This window comes from Chiloscyllium plagiosum, chromosome 29, assembly GCF_004010195.1.
Source record: "Chiloscyllium plagiosum isolate BGI_BamShark_2017 chromosome 29, ASM401019v2, whole genome shotgun sequence".
Lineage (NCBI taxonomy): Eukaryota > Metazoa > Chordata > Chondrichthyes > Orectolobiformes > Hemiscylliidae > Chiloscyllium > Chiloscyllium plagiosum.
In genome coordinates this window covers 39,489,434-39,511,620 of record NC_057738.1, presented here as the reverse complement: position 1 = coordinate 39,511,620, position 22,187 = coordinate 39,489,434, and the positions used below count along the sequence as shown (strand labels likewise).

The 22,187-nt window shown below is 39.4% G+C and overlaps 1 protein-coding gene across 1 annotated transcript in view; it reads left to right on the top strand.

Annotated features, from left to right (window-relative positions):
• Positions 1-22,187, top strand: part of LOC122564546 (PH domain leucine-rich repeat protein phosphatase 1-like) — a 193,223-nt gene that overhangs the window by 156,719 nt on the left and 14,317 nt on the right. Inside the window, exons 9-15 of the mRNA XM_043719602.1 lie at positions 654-749; positions 3,002-3,157; positions 8,366-8,566; positions 11,627-11,789; positions 14,574-14,704; positions 16,630-16,746; positions 17,535-17,729. Coding sequence (XP_043575537.1) covers positions 654-749; positions 3,002-3,157; positions 8,366-8,566; positions 11,627-11,789; positions 14,574-14,704; positions 16,630-16,746; positions 17,535-17,729 — 1,059 coding nt within the window. The remainder of the gene's footprint in view (positions 1-653; positions 750-3,001; positions 3,158-8,365; positions 8,567-11,626; positions 11,790-14,573; positions 14,705-16,629; positions 16,747-17,534; positions 17,730-22,187) is intronic.

Sequence of the window (22,187 nt, the reverse complement as noted above, 5' to 3'; positions counted from 1 at the left end):
CCCCACCTTGTCTCAGTCAAATCCCTCGAACTCAGCACCGCTTTCCTAACCTGCAATCTTCTTCCTGACCTCTCCGCCCCCACCCTACTCCGGCTTATCATCCTCACCTTGACCTCCTTCCACCTATCGCATTTCCAACGCCCCTACCCCAAGTCCCTCCTCTCTACCTTTTATCTTAGCCTGCTGGACACACTTTCCTCATCCCTGAAGAAGGGCTTATGCCCGAAACGTCGATTCTCCTGTTCCTTGGATGCTGCCTGACCTGCTGCGCTTTTCCAGCAACACATTTTCAGCTCTGATCTCCAGCATCTGCAGTCCTCACTTTCTCCTCGAAGATAATACATGTGAACTGTAGTACAATCAATTCTTATGACTTCCCTGGCTAAATAGCTTTACATTGGTAAACAGAATCAATATGCAACTCGCAGAAGTCGGCCACACAGACAGAAGTACTTGAATTTCTCCCAAAGGCAAAGCACGTCTGTGCAAGTCCAATTTTAGACTGATAATTTTGTTGAGTGGAACTTGAATGTTTAGAGGAAACTGTACCATTGCTTAACACTAACACAGCTTTTACAAGTCGGGCATTATTGAAAGTATAAATGTTTTTAATATTTTTTCACATCATGTTTTTACATGTTTTGCTTGTGCAGAAACAAACTGGATAGCTTACCTGAATGGGTGTTTGAAGGTAAAAAGCTGGAGATCTTGGACATCAGCCACAATCAGATTTGTGAACTCCCTGCAAAGTAAGCATTGGTTCTTGTAATGCCAGCATAAAGAGAAAAGTCAACAAGAACAATTTGTAACATACTGCATATTTTATTGATAAGTACTGGTAACTAGCTAATCAATAAATATTTTTAATTTGAAAGTTCTGTAAACTGAGAACTAGTATCAGGAAAAAAACAAGTAACTTACTAATTCTTCCGAAGCCCATTTAAAAACGTATTTGATAAATTATGTAAGTAAATCAAATACTGAAAATATGATGTGCACAGTCTTTCGACAACTGAAATGTGCTACTATCTGGATGAATTGTGGCTATTGACTAACAGTATTTTTAAAAACTGAATGGCATTTTACATTTTGGTCACTCTGATGAATTAGCTACATTTTAGAAATAATCCATTCAAAATCGCAAAGCTCTTTGAATCTTCAAAGAATGTGAAAGGCATTTTAATTTAAGTTCATTTATTATTGAGATGAGATGAAAGTGTGGATTAGGAAATCAGTACTAATGGAAGGAGACATTGGAGGAGAACAAACCATATTCCGAAGGTGGAATAAATCAGAAAATTCTGGACATAGCAGCATTTGAGGAGAGAAACAGAATTAATATTTCAAACAAATACCTTTGGCCCAGAACCACAGCTTAGAGTGTAAGAATAAGGAGTAAACCTTTTAGAACTGAGATGAGAAATGTCTTCATCCAAAGAGTGGTGAGCCTTTGGAATTTACTGCCATAGAAAATGGTTGAGTCTAAAACATTATGTTTTCAAGGAGGTGGTCGATATAGCTGTTATTGCTAAAGGGATCAAGTGATATGAGAGGAGGGTGGGATTAGTATATTGATGGTTAGCCAGGATCATATTGAATAGCGGAGCAGGTTTGGGGAGTCAAATGGCCTACACTTGCTCCTGTCTTCTGTGTTTCTGTAGAAACATGAACCAAAAGTAGAAATGATTGGAGAAACTCAGCTCATCTAGCAGAATTTGTGGAGAGAAAGCAGAGTTTTGAATTCAATGACCTGTGTTCAGAATTGATAATGGGTTATAAAAGGTGGTATTTGTGTCAAAGATGGGAGATTGCAGCAATCGGGGTCATGGGACAAAGAGATGGAGCCCAGTGAGAGAACAACATTTAGGGAATCAAAGGCTTTGATGATAGTATGCTCAGGAGAAGGAGAAGCTGATAGTAGGAACCAAAAGTTGGTGTAACTGAGTTGGCTGTGAAAATGAAAAATGGGTAGTTTTGATAACTGAACAGATGCAGAAAGAATTTCTGCTTGGGATCAATGTTCCCATTTCTTGCTAGGAGACAGATAAAAACATGTTAATCAAGTAAAAACCAGGATCATGTGTGATGTTTGCTGAAACAAAAAAAGTGTTGCTGATGTTTTGAGGATGTTCAATCCTAAGAAATTATGCAGACATCCATGTGCAGCAAGTATAGTAATAGCCTTTGCATGTGGAGGAGTAAAGTAGGATCTCCATCACCATACACGTGTAAGCTGAAAGAGTTTAAGACTAAGGATTATGCCTTGGCAGTATGGTGCAAGTGTCTGTGGGTAACTGAGAGAGTAGAGCTCAGAAGAGTGTGACAACCCCAAGGTCAAAGAGAGCCATCAGTATTCATTAAAACACATCAATAATAGATAAAATTTTCCATTTGTTTTCTCATTATCCAATCACAGTGTCATAGGAATCCAATGAGAAGTGTTTTCCCCTAAATCAATCAATGATCCCAGGGACCAAACAGAATATTGAAAAGTGCCATCAACAATGGGCATATCTTTTCTGGCCTCTGTCCAGACTACTGTTAATAATTGCATAATCAGCTGAAATCAATGATAGTTTTAGAAAATGATGCCAATTAGTCAAAGATGCCCACGAGATGACAATTAGATCTGCTTAAAGGAGTCTAAAAGATTTGAAGTCTCTTAATACTAACCAATGGGGTATTATTAAGACAGAGTATAGATACAGAAAATCCAGCAAACTGTTTATTTGTGCATTGTTGTACAAAATGTTATTATTTTACAATGACCTCTATCATTTTGGCTCAGTTAACAAAATTGTACTAATTTGTTTACTGTTTTATTGCCATTACAATAGATAAAGAAAAAACAACCAAGGGTCCATATTCATATTCATTCCCTTTTGCAGATGTTAGATTTTCTTACCTACAGGATTGTTCTGGTTTTTTTATTGCTTTTGACAGAGCTAAGAGTTTTACTGATAAGAAATGTTGAACTCAATATTGTGCATTTCCTTGTCAGATTGTTCTGCAGTAGTAATTTACGCAAACTGCTGGCAGGTCACAACCAGCTGCGGAGACTTCCGGAACGATTTGAGCGCGCACAAACAGAGGTTATTGACGTCCAGCACAACCACCTAATTGAGTTGCCCTCGAACCTTTTTCTAAAAGCTGACTGGTAATAAATTCTAGACTACCACAAATTATTTTTGTACCATTTATATCTGATGATTATTTACTGACTAATCTGGCAGCAGTGAAACAGTAATCAGAAGCATTTCAAAGTTAATCTTTAAATATTGTTGAATGATGATCATGGCACAGCGACCACGCTGTTTGAGTTAGAAAGTCAGGGGTTCAAGTCCCACTGTAGACTCGAGCACATGTAACCTTCACTTTGGAGCTGACAAATTACTGTATAACCTGAGATATATTTTTGGTCTGAAATGCTGAATTGAAACTTATTCATATAGACATAACAGATCTCATGACTCTCATTGAAAAGCAGAGAGACCGAGTTGTTTGACGACCATATTTTTAAACAAACATTAAAACTGGATTATCTGGTCATTTATCTTGTTACTGTTTATGGGACCTTGCAGGGCACAAATTGTGTGTAAACTCTGCAAAAGTTACAACAATGACTGTACTTAATAAACACTGTGCTGAATATGAAATGCAGGAACCTACACAGACACATAAATAGACAAAACAAGTAAAATAGCTAAAGGCGATCAGATTCAATGAGGGGAAGTGTGAAGCAATCCACTTCGAAATTATAATATTTTAGGAATGGTGCAAGACTATGAAGGTGAAGGAGCAAAGGGATTTAGTTTTCTGTCTGCAGAAATTACTAATAGCACAATTACAAAAAAGTATTATAAAAATTGTAATGAAACCTTGCCCTTCATCTCAAGGGGATTGGAAATGGATGCTTCTGCCGATTGTTGTCATGATGGGTGATCAAACTGTGTATCTGGAGTACTGCATTAAATTTCTGCAGCTTCACCTGAAATGATAGATTGACTTTGGAAAATGTAGAGCACAGATTTACCAGGGTATACTGAAACTTCAGAATTGAATTGAATTGAATTTCTTGTCACATCTACCGAGGCACAGTGAAAAGCTTTGTCTTGCAAGCAATACAGAAAGATCACATAGGTAAATAGCATAGGTAAGTTAGTAACAGGTAAACAGCAGCAAAAACCAAAACACAGGTACAGGCAATACCAAGTTATAGTCCAACAGGCTTAATTGGAAGCACTAGCTTTCGGAGCGCTGCTCCTTCATCAGGTGATCACAGCTGACTATAACCTGGTGTTGTGTGATTTTTAACTTTATACAGCCCAGTCCAACACTGGCGACTCCAAATCACAGGTACAGGCGAATGCTAAGAGTTTGAGAGTCCATTCCGTATTCTAACAACAGTAGGGTAGAAACGATTTCGAAACCGGCTGGTACGTCTGTTCAGGCTTCTGTACCTTCTCCCCGATGGTAGAGGTTGTAGGAAAACATTGCCAGGGTGGGATGGATCTTTGAGAATACTGGTGGCCTTTTCTTGACAGCGGGCCTTGTAGATGGACTCTAGAGATGGGAGTTTGGCCTTTGAGATTGTCCGGGCCTTGTTCACCACTCTCTGTAACTGTCTCCAATCTTGAATGGTACAGTTGCCATACCAGGTAGTGATACATCCAGACAGAATGCTCTCAATGGCGCACCTATAAAAGTTGGCAAGGGTATTCACCGTCATGCCAAATTTTCTCAGCTGCCTGAGGAAAAAGAGGCATTGTTGGGCCTTTGTAACCAGTGCATCCTCATGAAGAGTCCAAGTAAGCTTGTTGTGGATGACCACTCCCAGGAGGTTGACACTCTCCACTTGTTCCACCTCTGTGCTGTTAATGTAAAGGGGGGCATGAGTAGCATCACGCCAAAAGTCAATAATGAGATCCTTGGTTTTGCCAGCATTGAGAGCTAAGTTATTCTCAGTGCACCATTTTTCCAGGTCTTCCACCTCCCGTCTGTAGTCTGTTTCATCACCATCTGAGATTTGACGGACTATGGTGGTGTCATCAATGAACTTGTAAATGGCATTAGTGTACTTGGTGACGCAGTCATGGGTATACAGTGAGTACAGTAGGGGGCTGAGTAAGCATCCCTGGGGGGCTCCAGTGTTGAATGTTAGTGAGGAAATATTGTCCCCAGTCTTCATTGGTTGTGACCTGTGGGTCAGGAAACTGAGGATCCAGTTGCAGAGAATGGGTTTAGTTCGAGATCACTAAGTTTAGTAATCAGTCTCGAGGGGATAGTAGCGTTGAAGGCTGAACTGTAGTCAATGAGTAGAATTCTTACATAGCTGCTCTTGGTGTCAAGATGTTATAGGAAGTAGTGAAGGGCAAGTGATATGGCATCTGACGTGGATCTGTTGATCCGATAGGCAAATTGGAGTGGGTCAAGAATACTGGGAAAGCTGGAGTTGATTAATGCCATGACCAGCCTTTCAAAGCACTTCATGACGACTGAAGTTAGGGCCACTGGGCAGTAGTCATTGAGATATGCTGCATGAGCCTTCTTCGGCACAGGGTTGATATTGACCCTCTTGAAACAGGCAGGAACAGTGGCCTACTGCAGGGAGAGGTTGAAGATGTCCAGGAAGACCTCTGTCAGTCGATCTGCGCGTGCTCTGAGTGCACGGCCTGGTACTCCGTCTTGTCCCATTGCTTTCCTTGGATTCACACAAAGAAAAACTGATCTGACGCTGATGCAGTGACTGTTGGGATAGGTTCGTCAGGACTTGTTGAAATAGGTGTTACCTCTCCGCCGAAATTCTGCCCAAAGCGAGCATAGAAGGCGTTGAGACGATCTGGGAGGGATGTGTCATTGTCTGCTATTTTGCACTGTCTCTTTTTAGAACCTGTGATGTCATTCAGTTCTTGTCATATTTGCCGGGTGTCTGTCTGGGTCTCTAGTTTGGATCGGTGTTGGTCCTTGGCTGCCTTAATGGCTCTGCGAAGGTCATACTTGGAATCCTTATATTTGAGCGGGTCTCCTGATCTGAAGGCCTCATGCCTGGTTTTCACAGGTTCTGTATGACCTGATTCATCCAGGGTTTCTTTTTGGGGAACACCTGGATTGACTTCCTTGTTATGCAGTCCTCCGCTTGGTGATCAAGTCTGTGACGGTGGTGGCGTACTCGTCCAAGGTACTTGCTGACTGTTTGAACACGGCCCAATCAGCCAATTCCAGACAGCCCCGGAGTTGATCCTCTGCCTCCTCCGACCAGCACTGGACCTGTATCCGCGAGGGGGGTCTCCTGCTTGAGCTTTTGCCTGTAAGCCGGGAGAAGAAACATGGTCGGAGTTCCTGAAATGAGGGTGAAGGATAGAATGGTAGCCATCTTTCACAGTGGTGTAGCAGTGGTCTAAAATGTTCAGGCTCCTGGTGGGGCAGGTAATGTTCTGGTGGTACTTGGGCAATACCTTTCTTAAATTGGCTTGATTGAAGTCGCCAGTTACAATAAACAGGGCATTGAGGTGTTCCATTTCCAGGGTGTTAGTGGTGGAGTACAGCACATTTAGAGCTCCCTCAACTTTTGCTTGTGGTGGTATGCACACAGCAGTTAGTATAGCAGTGGTAAATTCCTGTGGTAGATAGAAGGGGCGGCATTTGATGGATTGGGGAGCAATGGCTGCATAGGGTTGCAATGTCCATGCACCACAAATTGTTGATTAAAAGCAAATCCCTCCATCCTTTGTTTTTCTATCCATTGTATGGACCGTACAGTGTCCTCGGGTAAGACAATCAGCCTGAAGTGCGCAGTTGGGAATGGATGGGTTGAGGCAAGTTTCTGTGAAGCAGAGTGCATAGCAGTCCCGCAGTTCACGCTGGAAGCTGAGCTGTGAACTGAGTTTGTCCATCTTGTTCTCCAGAGATTGTAATGTAATCTAATCTAATCTAATCATGCTCGGAGTAAACTAGGAATGGGGTCTTGAAACCGCTTAGTCTCAGTCTTACTAGCAGGCCAGCACACTTACCCACTTCCTCACAGGTTTCTTACATTTGAGTGGTCTGGTGGAGTGGATTGTGACTGCTTCCAGTTCAGTGATCCTTCCCTGTAGAGGAGGTACATTGCAGTTCAGTGTATTTTTGCAGAGGGTCTGCTTCGGACCCAGTGTAGCAGGTAATTTATTGTGTGTGTTTTTTTTAACCAGAGGGTGTTTGCTTAGGATCCAGTTGAGAAGTTCCTGGTTTTAGTTGCTGCTCCAGGTTCAGACACCATTTTTGCAGAAGTGTTTGGGCTGCTCTCAAGGAAAGGCTGGACTGCAGATGCTGGAGATCAGAGCTGAAAATGTGTTGCTGGAGTCTCCAGCATCTGCAGTCCTCACTTTCCCCTCGAAGATTTTAACCTACTGCGAATCCTCTTGCAAGGATGCCTTCCTTGAAAAAGCTCTCTTCCTCCGATTCCTGAAGAAGCGCTCATGCCCGAAACGTCAATTCTCCTGCTCCTTGGATGCTGCCTGACCTGCTGCGCTTTTCCAGCAACACATTTTCAGCTCAAGGAAAGGCTGTCAACATTCTCAAAGATCCATCCCTGGATGGACTAAATTATGATGACTGGTTGCAAAACCTTAAAGTCATGGAAGTCAAACTGTATTGCTGAACTATGCTATTGTGTGCTTGTACTTCTTTGGCTATCTCCTCGTGGTTCAGAGCATGAATTGCTGTCACCATTGCCGTCCTGCACAATTTGTACTGTATTCAGCACTAAAAGGAATATTTAGAGTTAATTCTTTAACAAACATTGTTGATTATCATATTTTTGTGCTGTTTCTATTCATTTCTTGGAATGTGGTGTTGCTGGCTAGGCCACTATTTGTTACCAATCCATAATTGTCCTTGCGAAGGTGATGTGAGTTGCATTCTTGAGCCGCTTGCAGTCCATTGATGTGGGTACATCAATAATGCTGTTTGGGAGGGAGTTGCTGGATTTTGACCAGTGACAACAGTGGAATGGGAATATAATTCCAAATCAGGATGGTGGTGGTCACCCTCAATTTTTCACCTAAAAATGCATGTTTTACTTTCATGTACCTTATTGGGTGCAAGTGATTAGAGCTGAAACTGTTTGTGTCACAAAAATTTGCAGGAGTTTAAAACATGCTAAAATAGAGCAGACCCTGTGTGTCAAATGTTGCTCATTCACTTTTATCTTGTGTGTATTAGTCAACTCCCGTATGTGGGCTTCAATGGTTGATGTATATGCTGACGTTTGAGGATTCAGTGACCTGCTGCAGCATTTTGGAGATTGTTTCATTAAAATACGTAACTTTACAAAGTTAATGCATTAACATTTGACAAGTAACTGGAAGTTCTTTTTTGTCTCCCACAGTTTACGATGTCTGAATGCTTCAGCAAATAAACTGGAGATACTTCCACCTTCCTGCATGTCTGAAGAAAGCAACAGTGCATTACAGGAGTTGTACCTAACTAATAATTGTCTCACAGATAAATGTGTACCCTTGCTTACTGGTCACACTTGTCTTAAGGTTCTACATCTTGCTTACAACCGACTCCAGAGCTTTCCAGCCAGGTGCGATTCCCCACACCTAACTACAATTTATAGAGAAATTCTCTGTGCAATTCTATCGTTTGAGAATTGTGTTAGTGAAAACTAAGTTGTTTGATGGCCATATGTAAAATTTTATTAAAAGATTGCTGCACTCAGTGGCTATTTATAGAGTACAGTGATTCTCACGAATGCAGTAGCAGACTTAAGTGAATAAGGGAGTAATTTGATGATATAGCAAAGTTAAGGAAGGCTAGGAAGCATTTAGGATGCAGAAACTATTTCCAAGAATGGGCCAGAGATGAGGGACTTTTGCTATGAGCGTAACTTGAAGAAGTAGAACTGTGCTTCTCAGAGAAAATGTAGGTTGAGAAGAGATGTAATTAATATGTTAAAAATCATGCTGGATCTTAAAAGAGTAGATGGGGAGAATATGTACCTATTGACAGGGTTGAGAACCAGAGGATTCCAGTTTATAACAAAAGCATCAGCGAATTAACTATTCAAAGATAACATGAGGTTTTTGTTTTCTGTAGCACTTCTGTTCATGGAATGTGGGCATTGCTGGCTAGCCCAGCATTTATTGGCCTTCCCTAATTGGTAATGAGAGTGTAATGGTGAGCTACAGTTCATGGGGCGTAGGGACAGTCATATTGTTAGTAGGGAGGCAGTTCCTGGATTTTGATCTGGTGATTGAAGGAACAACTATATAGTTCCAGGTCAGGATTGTGTGTAACTTGGAGGGATCTTTGCAGGTGTTCCTATGCATGTGTTGGTTCTAAGACCTTCTAGGTTTTAGAAGTCACAGATTTGAAAGATGTTAGAAGAAGAGCCTTGTTGAGCTACTGTGGTTCATCTTCTAAATGTAAACACCGTACTGGTACTGTGCCTTGGTGCTGAATAGAGTACCAAATAAGTAGCCTGCTTTTGGATGGTATGGAGCTTCTTGAGTGTTATGCACATCCGGCAAGTGGAGAGTCAAGAATTGAATTGTTCTTTTCAGAATTTCCACACTCTTGTAGCTGCAGTACTTATATTGTTGAATTAAATTGTTTATTTGTTGCTTATGTTGTTGGTAATGTAGGATGTTGATGATGGGGGACGCTACAATAGTAATTCCATTAAATGTCAAGGGGAGATGATTAGATTCTTTCTTGTCAGAGATAGTCTTTGCATTGCACTTGTGTAGCACAAATGTTAATTGTCACTAATCAGCCCATGCCTGAATCTTGTACAGCTCTGGTTGTGTATGAATTTGGCTGCTTCAGTACCTGAAGTCGTGTATGATGTCAAACATTGTGCAGTGAATTTGTTTAGGATCTGGAACGAGAGAGAGGTGGAGACAGGTTCAATCATAGCTTTCAAATGTAAATTGAACAATTACTTGAAAACAAATAATTGCAAAGCTATGTGCCAAGAATCAGGCCGCTGAGCTGGCTAAGTTGCTCTTGCAAAGAACCAACATAGATGCAATGGACTTCTTTAGTGCTGTAATATTTCTTTGATTCTTTTGGAAAAAATCACTGAGTGATGCTAAGCCCAGTCTGGAGCATCTGCAGGCCAGTGGCTAACAACAAACTGTAATTTGAACTTTTTTTTTATTTTTCTACTTTTTGCCTAAGATTTTGTACCTAGATACCCTCATACATAAGATGACACCAGGAATGGTGACTTTGTACATTTTTCACTGTACTCCTGTATCCCTGCACTTGAGTACATGTGACAATAAAATGGAATTCTAAAAATAATGAATGGCTGGATGATAAGTGTTCTGTCGCTGAAGATATTATTTACTATGCTCATTTTTTTTTAACTCTTACCAAATGAATAAACAGTAACTCAATATAAATGTAAATCTGATTCATTTTTCAGAGATGAGCTTATGTTCAATAGTGGCTCAGTTAGTACTTCTGAGTAATAAGAATACAGTTTCAAGTCCCAATCCAGAATGCGAGCAAAAAACTGGAGACTGACGTCCTGACCAATATTTACCCTCCAATTGATTCTCAAGTAAATTCCGTGTCTGGTCATTATCATAGTTCTGTATGTGGGACTTTGCTGAGCATAAATTCCCTGCAATGTTTCCTGCATTATGACAATAACTACACTTAAAGAATTATTTTTTTGATGTAAAGTGCACTGTGATAGGTGATCTTGAAAAGTGCTACATAAATACAGTTCTTTCTATCTGCATGTGAACAGATTCCTGTAACCCACTTTGCCAATGAAAATGTATTTTTTCCACTGGCCACATGCTGAAGATTTTTCATTGAAGTGACTTGTGTGAACACAGCAAGTTGTCTAGATGTGGCTATAGAGTTGGTAGTAAGGGAGTATGACTCTAACCATTTCTCCACTCTTGGAAATTAATAGCTCTTGTAATTGTTTTCATCTATGTAGCTTTCCCAAGAAAGTTTTATTCTCCCAGGCCATAAACCTTTGGTGTTTGATCACTGATCACAGATCCCTGGAAACAGACCCTTCAGCCCAAAACGTCCATACTGACCCTCTGAAGAATAACCCACTCAGACTCATTCCCCTACCCTATATTTACCCCTGACAAATGCACCTAACCTATATATCCCTGAACACTATGGGCAATTTAGTGGCCAGTTCAATCTTTGGATTGTGGCCGGAAACTAGAGAACCTGGAGGAAACCCACACAGACTACTGACCCTCTGAAGAATAACCCACTCAGACTCATTCCCCTACCCTATATTTACCCCTGACAAATGCACCTAACCTATATATCCCTGAACACTATGGGCAATTTAGTATGGCCAGTTCAATCTTTGGATTGTGGCCGGAAACTAGAGAACCTGGAGGAAACCCACACAGACATGGGGAGAATGTGCAAACTCCACACAGACAGTCGTTTGAAGCTGGAATCGAACTTGGGTCCCTGGCACTGTGAGGCAGCAGTACTAACCACTGAGCCACAGTGTCACTGATATAGAAGCAGTGTTTTGATATTGCATCTCGTACAGATCCAGAAGTACATTGTTAATTGGAGGCAACATGCTTGCCTTTCCTCTGATGATGAGTGATGAAGTTTATATTAATATGTATGAAATCTTTCACAGTAAAATGGCAAAACTCGAAGAACTGGAAGAAATCGATCTAAGTGGGAACAAACTGAAAACCATTCCAACTACCATTACGAACTGCAAGCGGATGCACACTGTCATTGCACATTCTAACTGTATTGAAGTCTTCCCTGAAGTGATGCAACTCTCTGAAATTAAGGCAAGAAAATACATCCAACTCCTGATATCTATAAAACATTTTTTAAAAATGACAATGAAAATTCTGATTTAATATATAAATTGCTGGAAAACCCCAGCAGATCTAGCAGCATCTGTGGAGAGAAGGCAGAGTTAACACTTATGATTTGGATGCGAGCATAAGAGGTATAGTTAGTATGTTTGCAGATGACACCAAAATTGGAGGTGTAGTGGACAGCAAAGAAGATTACCTTAGGTTGCAACAGGATCTGGAGCAGATGGGCCAATGGGCCGAGAAGTGGCAGGTGAAGTTTAATTCAGATAAATGTGAGGTGCTGCATTTTGAGAAAGCAAATCTTAGCAGGACGTATATACTTAATGGTAAAGTCCTAGAGAGTTTTGTTGAACAAAGAGACTTTGGAGTGCAAGTTCATAGCTTCTTGAAAGTGGAGTCGCAGGTAGATAGGATAGTGAAGAAGGCGCTTGGTATGCTTTCTTTTATTGGTCAGAGTATTGAGTACAGGAGTTGGAAGGTCATGTTGCTGCTGTACAGGACATTGGTTAGGCCACTGTTGGAATATTGTGTGCAATTCTGGTCAGTTTCCTATCGGAATGATGTTGTGATACTTGAAAGGGTTCAGAAAAGATTTACAAGGATGTTGCCAAGGTTGGAGGATTTGAGCTATAGGGAGAGGCTGAACGGGCTGGGGCTGTTTTCCCTGGAGCATTGGAGGCTGAGGGGTGACCTTATAGAAGGGCATGGATATAATAAATAGACAAAGTCTTTTCCCTGGGGTCGGGGAGTCCAGGTTTAGGGTGAGAGGGGAGAGATATAAAAGGGACCTAAGGGGCAACTTTTTTATACAAAGTAATACATGTATGCAATGAGCTGCCAGAGGAAGTGGTGGGAGCTGGTACAATTGCAACATTTAAAAGGCATTTGGATGGGTATATGAATAGGAAGGGTTTGGAGGGATATGGGCCGGGTGCTGGCAGGTGGGACTAGATTGGGTTGGGATATCTGGTCAGCATGGACGAGTTGGGCCGAAGGGTCTGTTTCCATGCTGTACATCTCTCTGACTCGATAACTGTTTTTTCGTCCCTTTTTTGGAGCTCTGAAGGTGGGGTCACTGGACCGAAAATATTAATTCTGTTTTCTGTGCACAGACATTGCCAAACCTGCGCTTTTCCAGTGATTTCTATTTTTGTTTCTGGATTTTTCAGCATCCACAGTTCTTTGTTTTTTTTTGCTGATTTAATAATTGGTATCTGAAAAGCTGACATTGTGAATGTTTTGTACAATATATTCCAGATTTTTAAATTATGTGTTGTTGACTCTGGTCTGTACCAGTATGACATGGTTAGAAGAGAAAAAATTAGAAATTTTAATAATGGGAATATGTTATTAACTTTAAACCTAAACTATTTTTATTAACTTAAACCAACTTTACCTTCCTTCTCACGATATCCTTCAATCTCTTACCAACACTAAGAACTGTATATTGTTCCTGTTTAATATGGCCTTCACTGGTCATTTCTCTATTATCCCCTAACATAAAGGTTCAGTTTACTTTCTTAATTCCAATTAAGTGATAACCGATTGTATTAGAACCCATTGCTGAACCCACAGCAGGTTTCCTGAACCTAACTTTCTCTTCTATCCCAGAAACCGCACCAGGTTTCAAGCACTGATTCTCTGTTATGTTCATCAGGTTCTTTTGTTGTTTCAATTTAGGGAAACAAAAGAAAAATGCACAATTCTTAACTGCGAGAGTGCATTGAAAGTAACAACATCTGTTACGTTGAGAATATAATTTAGACAGTTCAGTTCAAGCTGTTAACACGGATTTGAAATATTGAGGCTGGATTATGTTATGGGCTCTCAACATAATGGTCTAATATTAGTCCTTAACATCCATTATTGTCAGTGATTACGAGACTGAACTGAAACATTTGATTAAATGAGTATTTTGAATGTGCTGCAATCTGAAATGTTACAAATGTGAATGGAATTGGTTATTCTTAATTTAAAAGAAGCCCTCACTGTTTAGATCTCTGAAATCTGCATCTAGATGCTTAAGTAGGTCAATTCACAGAATTAGAAAAAGTGATTTGCCTGGATCAAATAAAGCAAAAACATATTTTAGGAGAACATTATTCTTTAGTTGCCAGGAAGACCATTGATAAATTCATATTCCATCTAAATTAGATTTCTTTAGAGGAAACAAATTTATTGCTTGGGCAATTAAATCAAGGATCAAATTTATGATGGATTTCGGTATAGGCATTTTTTTTAAATTTCAGTTACTTATTTATTGTAAATTTACAAATCCTTTTGCCTACTTTTGCAAATAGAATAATATTTTTAGTTTCCATTCTTGTAATGCTTGTGATCAAGACTTTGAAGCTTTGACAATGGTAGATATTTTCTATATGAGTGTGCACAAGTAAGATGATACTCAGGAATTAGGTCAAAACCAGTTACTTGCACTTAGGGAATTGGTATGTACAGTTGAGAGCTTTAACTCAGAAATATGCTGTACATTCCTTTTTTGTGATAACTGCCTTTTTGGGAGTCTGTTGAACCAGAAATAAATTTGTTAACTCACCCGTACAGTCAGAAGCAAAAGAAAGAAAGAAAGCTTAGGTGCTCATGGTTTCTGCAAGAGTACATTTCATAATTCTCCTGGATTTTTGCCTGAGGCAGTAGTTAACAGAATCTTGCATAACACTGTAAGTATGGGAAACAGGAGGTTGATGAACTGGAATCCAGCCAAACCTATTGCCTGTATACTTCTTTCTGTAGTGCGTTGACCTGAGCTGTAATGAGTTGACCGAGATCACGTTGCCTGAAAATCTGCCACTGAAACTGCAAGAACTAGACCTGACTGGAAATCCCAGGCTGGTCCTGGATCACAAAACTTTGGAGCTGCTGAAGTAGGCAATCATTATATCCATTTAATATTGTGTCAGCAATCAATCTTGTTCTGCTGTGCAGGTTTCTGTGGCACGTGGTGAACGCAGCCTTCGAACATCAGATTTTACTGAATGTTTAAATCATTAATCATCACTCAAGCATGAGAAAAGAATGCAATCAACCAGGACAGAGCTTAATAACTTAATATTTCTATATTTGCAAATACTAGATGCATTGAAGGTGATTTAGTTAATTTTATAGATCTAAAAAAACAGAATTCTGTTTCATTATCAGGTATCTGGATTGTTTTAAAAAGAAAGTACCCTTTTAAATACCACAGCCCAGATTTGCATAGCTCTCTCTGGAACAGAAACTGTAAGCTGAATTTTAAAATGGCAGAGATGACATGATTGCAGAATTTCCAACCCCATCACTGACATCTCCAGTTTTTCTTGACGTGGGTTAAGTTTTCAGGTCCAAGTCAACAGAATCTAGATTCAGAAACCTTTGAAAAGTTACAGTCTACAGGTCTTACCCATGTCCCCTTATAGCATCATACAATACAGAAGAGGCTCTTTGGCCCATCAAGGTTATTCTAGGTATCACCATAAATATCCTACTACCTACGTTAATCCCACTTCCCTGCAGTAGGCCCATACCCTTGAATATTATGACATGTGACCTCACCCCCAATGGCTGTCATACCCACCATGCTAACACATGGCACTTCAGTGCTTAAAAATGCATGAAGAATGAGGTTTAACTGAGAGCTCAGATTCTCATATGTGGTTTTGTTTTGCTCATACAGCTTGTAAGAAGGGAAGTATTTGCCTGGTTGACAGTTTGTGATAATATATTTAGCCTTTTTTCCCCTAGTCAAATGCTTTATCAACATTTTTCCTACCAAAATGAATAATAGTTGTTTTCTTTGTCGTCCACACATGTAATTGTTACCAAATGATTGTTAATTCTGCACAGTATGTACACTGGGTGAATTGGCATTGAAGTGGCATTAATTGGCATGGAGTATGAGGAGCTATTTGGAGAGGGCAGGCACAACGAGTTGGCATGGGAATTAAATGGTTGCTGAGGGGCTAGAGGGCCTAACATATAAGCAAACCACTGAGACAAGGTCAAGTGAAAAAAGAAAAATTTCTTAAACATTCCAATCTGCTTCTGAGGTGAAATTGAGTTTAACAGCGAAAGTTCTGTTGGAAAAAAGTCTGGTTCGTTGAGAAATTTTCTGACCACAGAATGATTCCATGACAAAATTCCATGCTTGAAAATACTTGCGTTGTGGGAATACAACAAGAGATATTATAGCAGATGTAAAAAAAAATGTAGTTTTAAAAATTCACCTGAGTCAAGAATTCATCTTTATTCAGTAAGAAATGCATAAAATTGAGATAGAAATAGTATAAACAGTTATAAACCAGAGCACTTGTCTTCCATTATAACTTGTAAGTCAATAGGGCTGATTGAACTGCTTGATTTTGCAAAGATAATTTATTTTTGTATCTTTCTTGTATCAAATACCAATACTGATGATTGAGATCTGACCTCTGTGATAAAATGATAGAAAATGTTGCATCAGTAGTGTATTAATATCACTAACACACTACTGATGTAAAGTAGAACAGTGTGCGTGTTTTGATTGTTTTGTCCCAATTTCTGTAGAATTTCTAATTTACATTTTCATCATTATGCTTATCATTATGAAACGTCTTTCGGAATCCTAATGAAATGTTGCCACTGGAATTAAGAAGCATTCAGACATTTAAAACAAGTAAAATGATGATGTGCTTGTTCATACATTTTGATATTTTCTATCAACCTGTTCAGAGATGTTATGACACTCCTCTGAAGCAGGTGGTACTTGAACCATACAAGTTGTCTAATAGATTTCTCCTTCTCAAATCTCCTGTATCCGCACCACTTATTCCAGTAACATGCGTTGCTTCAAGATAGATCAGTCCTCCACATCGTTTACTGTTGGTGAGGCTTCCAGTGCACCAGCTGTGTGGAGTCACGGTTACGTAGAAGCTTCTGGAGTGAAAAACAGGTATGTCTAGGTTGCGATAGTTGCAGGGAAAAGGAAATCTGCATTCTGTAAAGAATCTTTTTCATCTGCTCTGAGAGGTTCTCGTGTGAAAGTCAGTTAAAAGAAGTTTGGTTCTTCCAATAATTTGCAACCATCGAGGCTAGGTTCTGTCTGTTATGATCTGATCTGTTTGCAAAAGATTCTTTCATTTGTTTGTGCTGTTGCTAGGATACAGGAAGGAACTGACAGTTACATCTGTAAGATCCCGATGTCTTCAGAAGTAAAGAGCTACAGTCTAAATGGATCCTGACAAATTGAAAGGCTTCTTTTTTTGTCTGAAAGTTTACAAAAGAATTGAAAAGAATGACAGAAATGAAAGTGACCTCAGAAAATTAATATTCAAGGAATTTAATTTATAGAACAGAGTTTAAGTGACCATGGCAGTTCCTAAAAATGCTGCATTACCTTTGTTAAAATGAATGTAGTTAGCATTTTTAAGCATCAGGCTGCCTTAAGTAATTAGAGGATTTATTATGCAGTGATGGAGGGTGATATACACTCTTCTATAAAGATTTTACATGAGATTTTATACATTACAATTAAACTATTCCCTGCATATTTTAAGATCAACCTGAGTGGGTGTTTTGAGATGGTGTAGCTATTCTTATAAAGTTGCACAATCTGTATTTTAATCATGGACATTTCCTGGAAGTCTCATTAAACCAACTGAAAAAGTAGGATTTTTTTTAAAAGAAAAAGTATTGTGGTGAAAACTAACGGTAAACTTGTTTTCTCTATTTAAAACTCAGGTTGTGTGTAGCTGCCTTGTCGGTGAATAATTTTTGTGATAATAGAGAGGCTCTCTATGGAGTATTTGATGGTGACCGGAATGTAGAAGTGCCCTATCTCCTGCAGTGCACCATGAGTGATGTTTTGGCAGAGGAACTGCAGAAATCGAGGAGTGATGAGGAATACATGACTAACACTTTCCTGGTCATGCAGAGGTGAGTAAAATCATTGGGAATCTGTTTCATCATAATGTGTTATACCTATTTAGTTTTAGTGTTCCAATTTAATACCAGCCCATTTGAATAGAGAAATTTAGTGGATTATCTGGTATCACTTGATCAGTTGAGTTAGCTTGGCTCACCTTAATTGGGGATAACTTTGTGGATGTGATATGATGCAGCCTTCATGAATATTCTGTTTGCCTATATCTTTAATTAATAGTGATTTAAATTTAAAAAGATGCAAACCTGAAATCCAAATTTTCATTTTCTTTCACTTGTAAACGAGGAAGTGTTTCCTTTTTTAAAAAATATTGAACATTTAACATTCTTTATTCTTCACTCTGTAATGTTTTTATTAAATAAATGGATTATAATTAAGTTTACAACATGGATGTAGTGCAATGTCTGGCTTCATATGTTAAGAGGGAGTAATTAATTAATTTTCTCTCAGATCGTCCCTCAGTTCCTGTATTTAAGGAGGATAGAATATGTCCAGGGAATTACAAACCAGTCAGCTTAACATTAGTGTAGGAAAAGGATTGAAATCCTAGAAATAAGAAATAAAATTATGAATAGTCACCATTAATTTTAAAAGGGAGAATCTTGTTTGACCATCTTTTTTGAATTTTTGGCATTGTGATGCAATCAATATAATTTATTTAGATTTTCAAATGACCTAAAGTGCTCCATAATAAAATAAGAAATAATGTGACAGAATATGAAGTCAGGGGATAGGTGGCAGAATGGATAGCAAGCTGGCTTCAAGATAGAAAGCAGAGAGTGGGAATAAAAGATACTTATTCCACAGAAAGTGCTAACAGCTGTTCCAGAGCGATGGTCACAATAGTTTTGAACAGTTTAGACTTTGATGTTAAAAGTCCCGATTTCTAAATTTGCTGATGTGGTCAATATTGAGATGTGTGACAATAAATTACAGGAGAATTTTAAAAAGCTTGCAGACTGGGCAAACAGTTGTCAAATGTCATGTAACGCAGATAAATGTGAAGTAGTACATTTTGGTAGAAAGAATATGGAAGTTGCATTGTACTTGAAAGTACCAGGTGGGGTACTGGAACAAATGTATCTTGGTGTGCAAATACGTCAATGGCTAAAGGTGATGCCACAAATTAGCAAGTTCATAAAAAGCAATTTAAGCACTACTGGAAGGATGGAATTAAATAGGAGTTATGCTTTAGTAGAAGTATATCTCACAGTAGAAGACATTACCAGCATGCACCACCCATTGTGTGAAAATGTTGCCCTTCAGGTCCCTTTTAAATCTTGCCCGTCTGACCTATGCCCTCTAGTTTTGGACTCTCCTACCATGGTGAAAAGACCTTGGCTATTCACCCTATCTATGACGCTCATGATTTCATAAACTTCAATAAGGTTCCCCCTTAGCCTCTGATGCTTCAGGAATAATAGTTCCAGCTTATTCAACCTCTCGTTATTGCTCAGACCGTCCAACCCTGGCAACATCCCTTAAATCTTTCCTGAACTGTTTAAAGCATCACAGCATCCTTCCGAGAGCAGGGAGACCAAAATTGAATGCAGTATTCCAAAAATTGGCCTAACCCATGTCCTGTATATCCACAAGGTAACCTCCCAACTCCGATACTCAATGTTCTGACCAATAAAGGCAAGCATACCAAATGCCATCTTCACTATCCTATCTACCTGTTACTCCACTTCCAAAGAACTATGAACCAAGGTCTCTTTGTTTAGCCACACTCTTCAGGAGCTTATCATTAAATGTATGAGTCCTTTCCAAAATGCAACACCTCACATTTATCTAAATTAAACTTCATCTGCCACTACTCAGCCCATTGGCCAATCTAATCAAGATCCTGTTGTACTCTGAGGTAACCTTCTTTTCGACCGACTACTACCAGCCTAATTCTTGGTAGGAAGGGGTTTGGCTAATGAGTTGTTGTATCTGTGGAATTCTATACCACAGGGGGCTATTGTCATAAGTATATCCAAATAGATACATTTTTAATCAGTAAGGATATGAGGAACAGGAAGGAAAGTAGAGTTGAGGATTATCAGATCAGCCATGATTTCATTGAAAGGCCTACTTCTGCTCCTATGTTCCATACTCTATGCTAAACCTGCACCAGATCTTGGTGAGAACATATTTAGGTGTACTGTATACAGTTTTGGTCACCAAATCATAAAATGAATATAAAGGTTTTAGAGAAGCTGCAGGACAGATTTATAAGCATGATATCAGAATTGTATGGATTGATGGACAAGATCTCTCTTCTCTTGTAAAAGAAGGGATGACCTAATAGACGTCTTTACAATTATTAAGGTTTTTATGCCATGGGTACAGAGAGAATGTTTTCTCTTGTGGAGAAGAACGTAACAAGAAGCCATCAATCTAAGATATCCCTCAAGAAGTCCAGTAAGGAATTCAGCAGAATATTCTTGAAAAATCAGTGGGTTAACAGTTATGCTGACTTGGCATGAAAGAGGAGTTGAGGCCACAAACCAGTCATGATCATGTTGACTGATGGGGCAAGCTTGGAGGTGAATGATCTACTCTTCCTCCTATGCCTTTTGTTCATGCTCCATTCTTATTTTTGTACTCTCCAGCATCCATTGACCATCCTGATCGTCTTCAGCTGACTTGTTTCTCCTGCCTTTGCTTCTCCCCTTAGTTCTGAAGTCATTCTTCATTCCCGTCCCCATCGTCTGTTCTCAAAGTCATTACCAACACTAGGAAATAACAAAAAACTGTGGAAGCATGAGATTTGCAACAAAACACAATTCTGGATAAACTTTAGTCTGGCAGCATCTGTGGAGAGAAAAAAACAAGTTACCATAGACTCTAGTGACCCTTCTTCAGAACTGAAAGCAGCTAGCGGTATTCATGCTGATGACAGGTGTGGTATTGTGTTCAAATAATGATCGGAATCAGTGTGTGGCAAAAGTAGCCTCTTCATTCAGCAATCACAGCATAAGTTTGAGGCGGCAATAGAATCCCCATATACAGTTCTTACATATATTACATTTCCAGTTACCATGGTGTTACATTTTTTTTGTCTATAGTACACAAAGGTTTGAGGGGCTTCTGTCCTGGGAGCCAGGAGATGGGTTAAAACATGTGCTAACTACTGGCTGTTACTTCTGATAGGATATCTGTCCAGTCTGCTTGCATAATAAGGAGATGTTAGTTCTTTTGTCTTTTAAATTAGTAAATGTTAGTAAAAATACTAGGCCTACTTGCTCTAAATAAGTTAAAAATTGTAAAAGAATAAAGGATATTAAACTGATTACTGCAGCTGGGTTGTGAGATTTGTTTACTGTTTGCCGGTGTGAGTTTCAGAAGACTTGGAACTCATTATTGACTTTTTGATGAGATGTTACTCATGCCCCCCTACATATTAACAGCATAGAGGTGGAACAAGTGGAAAGTGTCAAGCTCCTGGGAGTGGTCATCCACAACAAGCTTTCTTGGACTCTTCATGTGGATATACTGGTTACAAAGACCCAACAATGTCTCTTCTTCCTCAGGCAGCTGAGGAAATTTGGCATGACAACAAATACCCTAGCCAACTTTTATAGGTGCGCCATCTGTCTGGATGTATCACTGCCTGGTATGGCAACTGTACCATTCAGGATCAGAGATGGTTACAGAGAGTGGTGAACTCAGCCCAGACAATCACAAAGGCCAATCTCCCATCTATAGAATCCATCTACCAGGCCTGTTGTCAAGGAAAGGCTGCCAGCATTCTCAAAAGATCCATCCCATCCTGGCAATGTTTTTCTACAACCTCTACCATCAAGGAGTAGGTACAGAAGCCTGAACGCACGCACCAGCCAATTTCGAAACAGTTCCTACCTTACTGTTGTTAGAATACTGAATGGACTTGCAAACTCTAAGCATTCATCTGCACCTGTGTTTTTTGTTTTTGCCACTGTTTATTTATTATTTACTTATCTATGCTACTTAACTTTGGGATCTGTCCGTATTGCTTGCAAGACAAATCTTTTCACTGTGCCTCGGTACACGTGACAATAAATTCAATTCAGTTCAATTTCATGGAAACGCTGTTTTGTCAGTTAGTTCTTAAAGGGATAATGGCCAGTTAAAAGGTATTTAACAGGTACTTAATATAGTCAGGTCCAGGAGATGGTTGGTGAGGGTTGATTAATATTATAATGTTTCATGGAGACTTGTTGAGGATGGTATTGTTCTGTATGTACATTTATTCAGAGGTTAACACTGCTGGTAGCAAATGCTGATAAAATGCAGTAAAATACAGCTGGTGAGTGAATTAATAAAGATAACTTATAATTCAATATCTCACACAGGGGATGGGGTTTATGGGGTGGGTCGGTGGGTGTAAGTGAGTGTGAGAGAGAGAAAATAGAGTCGAATAGATGGAGAAAGTTCTTGAGAAAAAGGGGAGAAAGAAAAGGGAAGCAGAGAAAAGGATTGCTGAT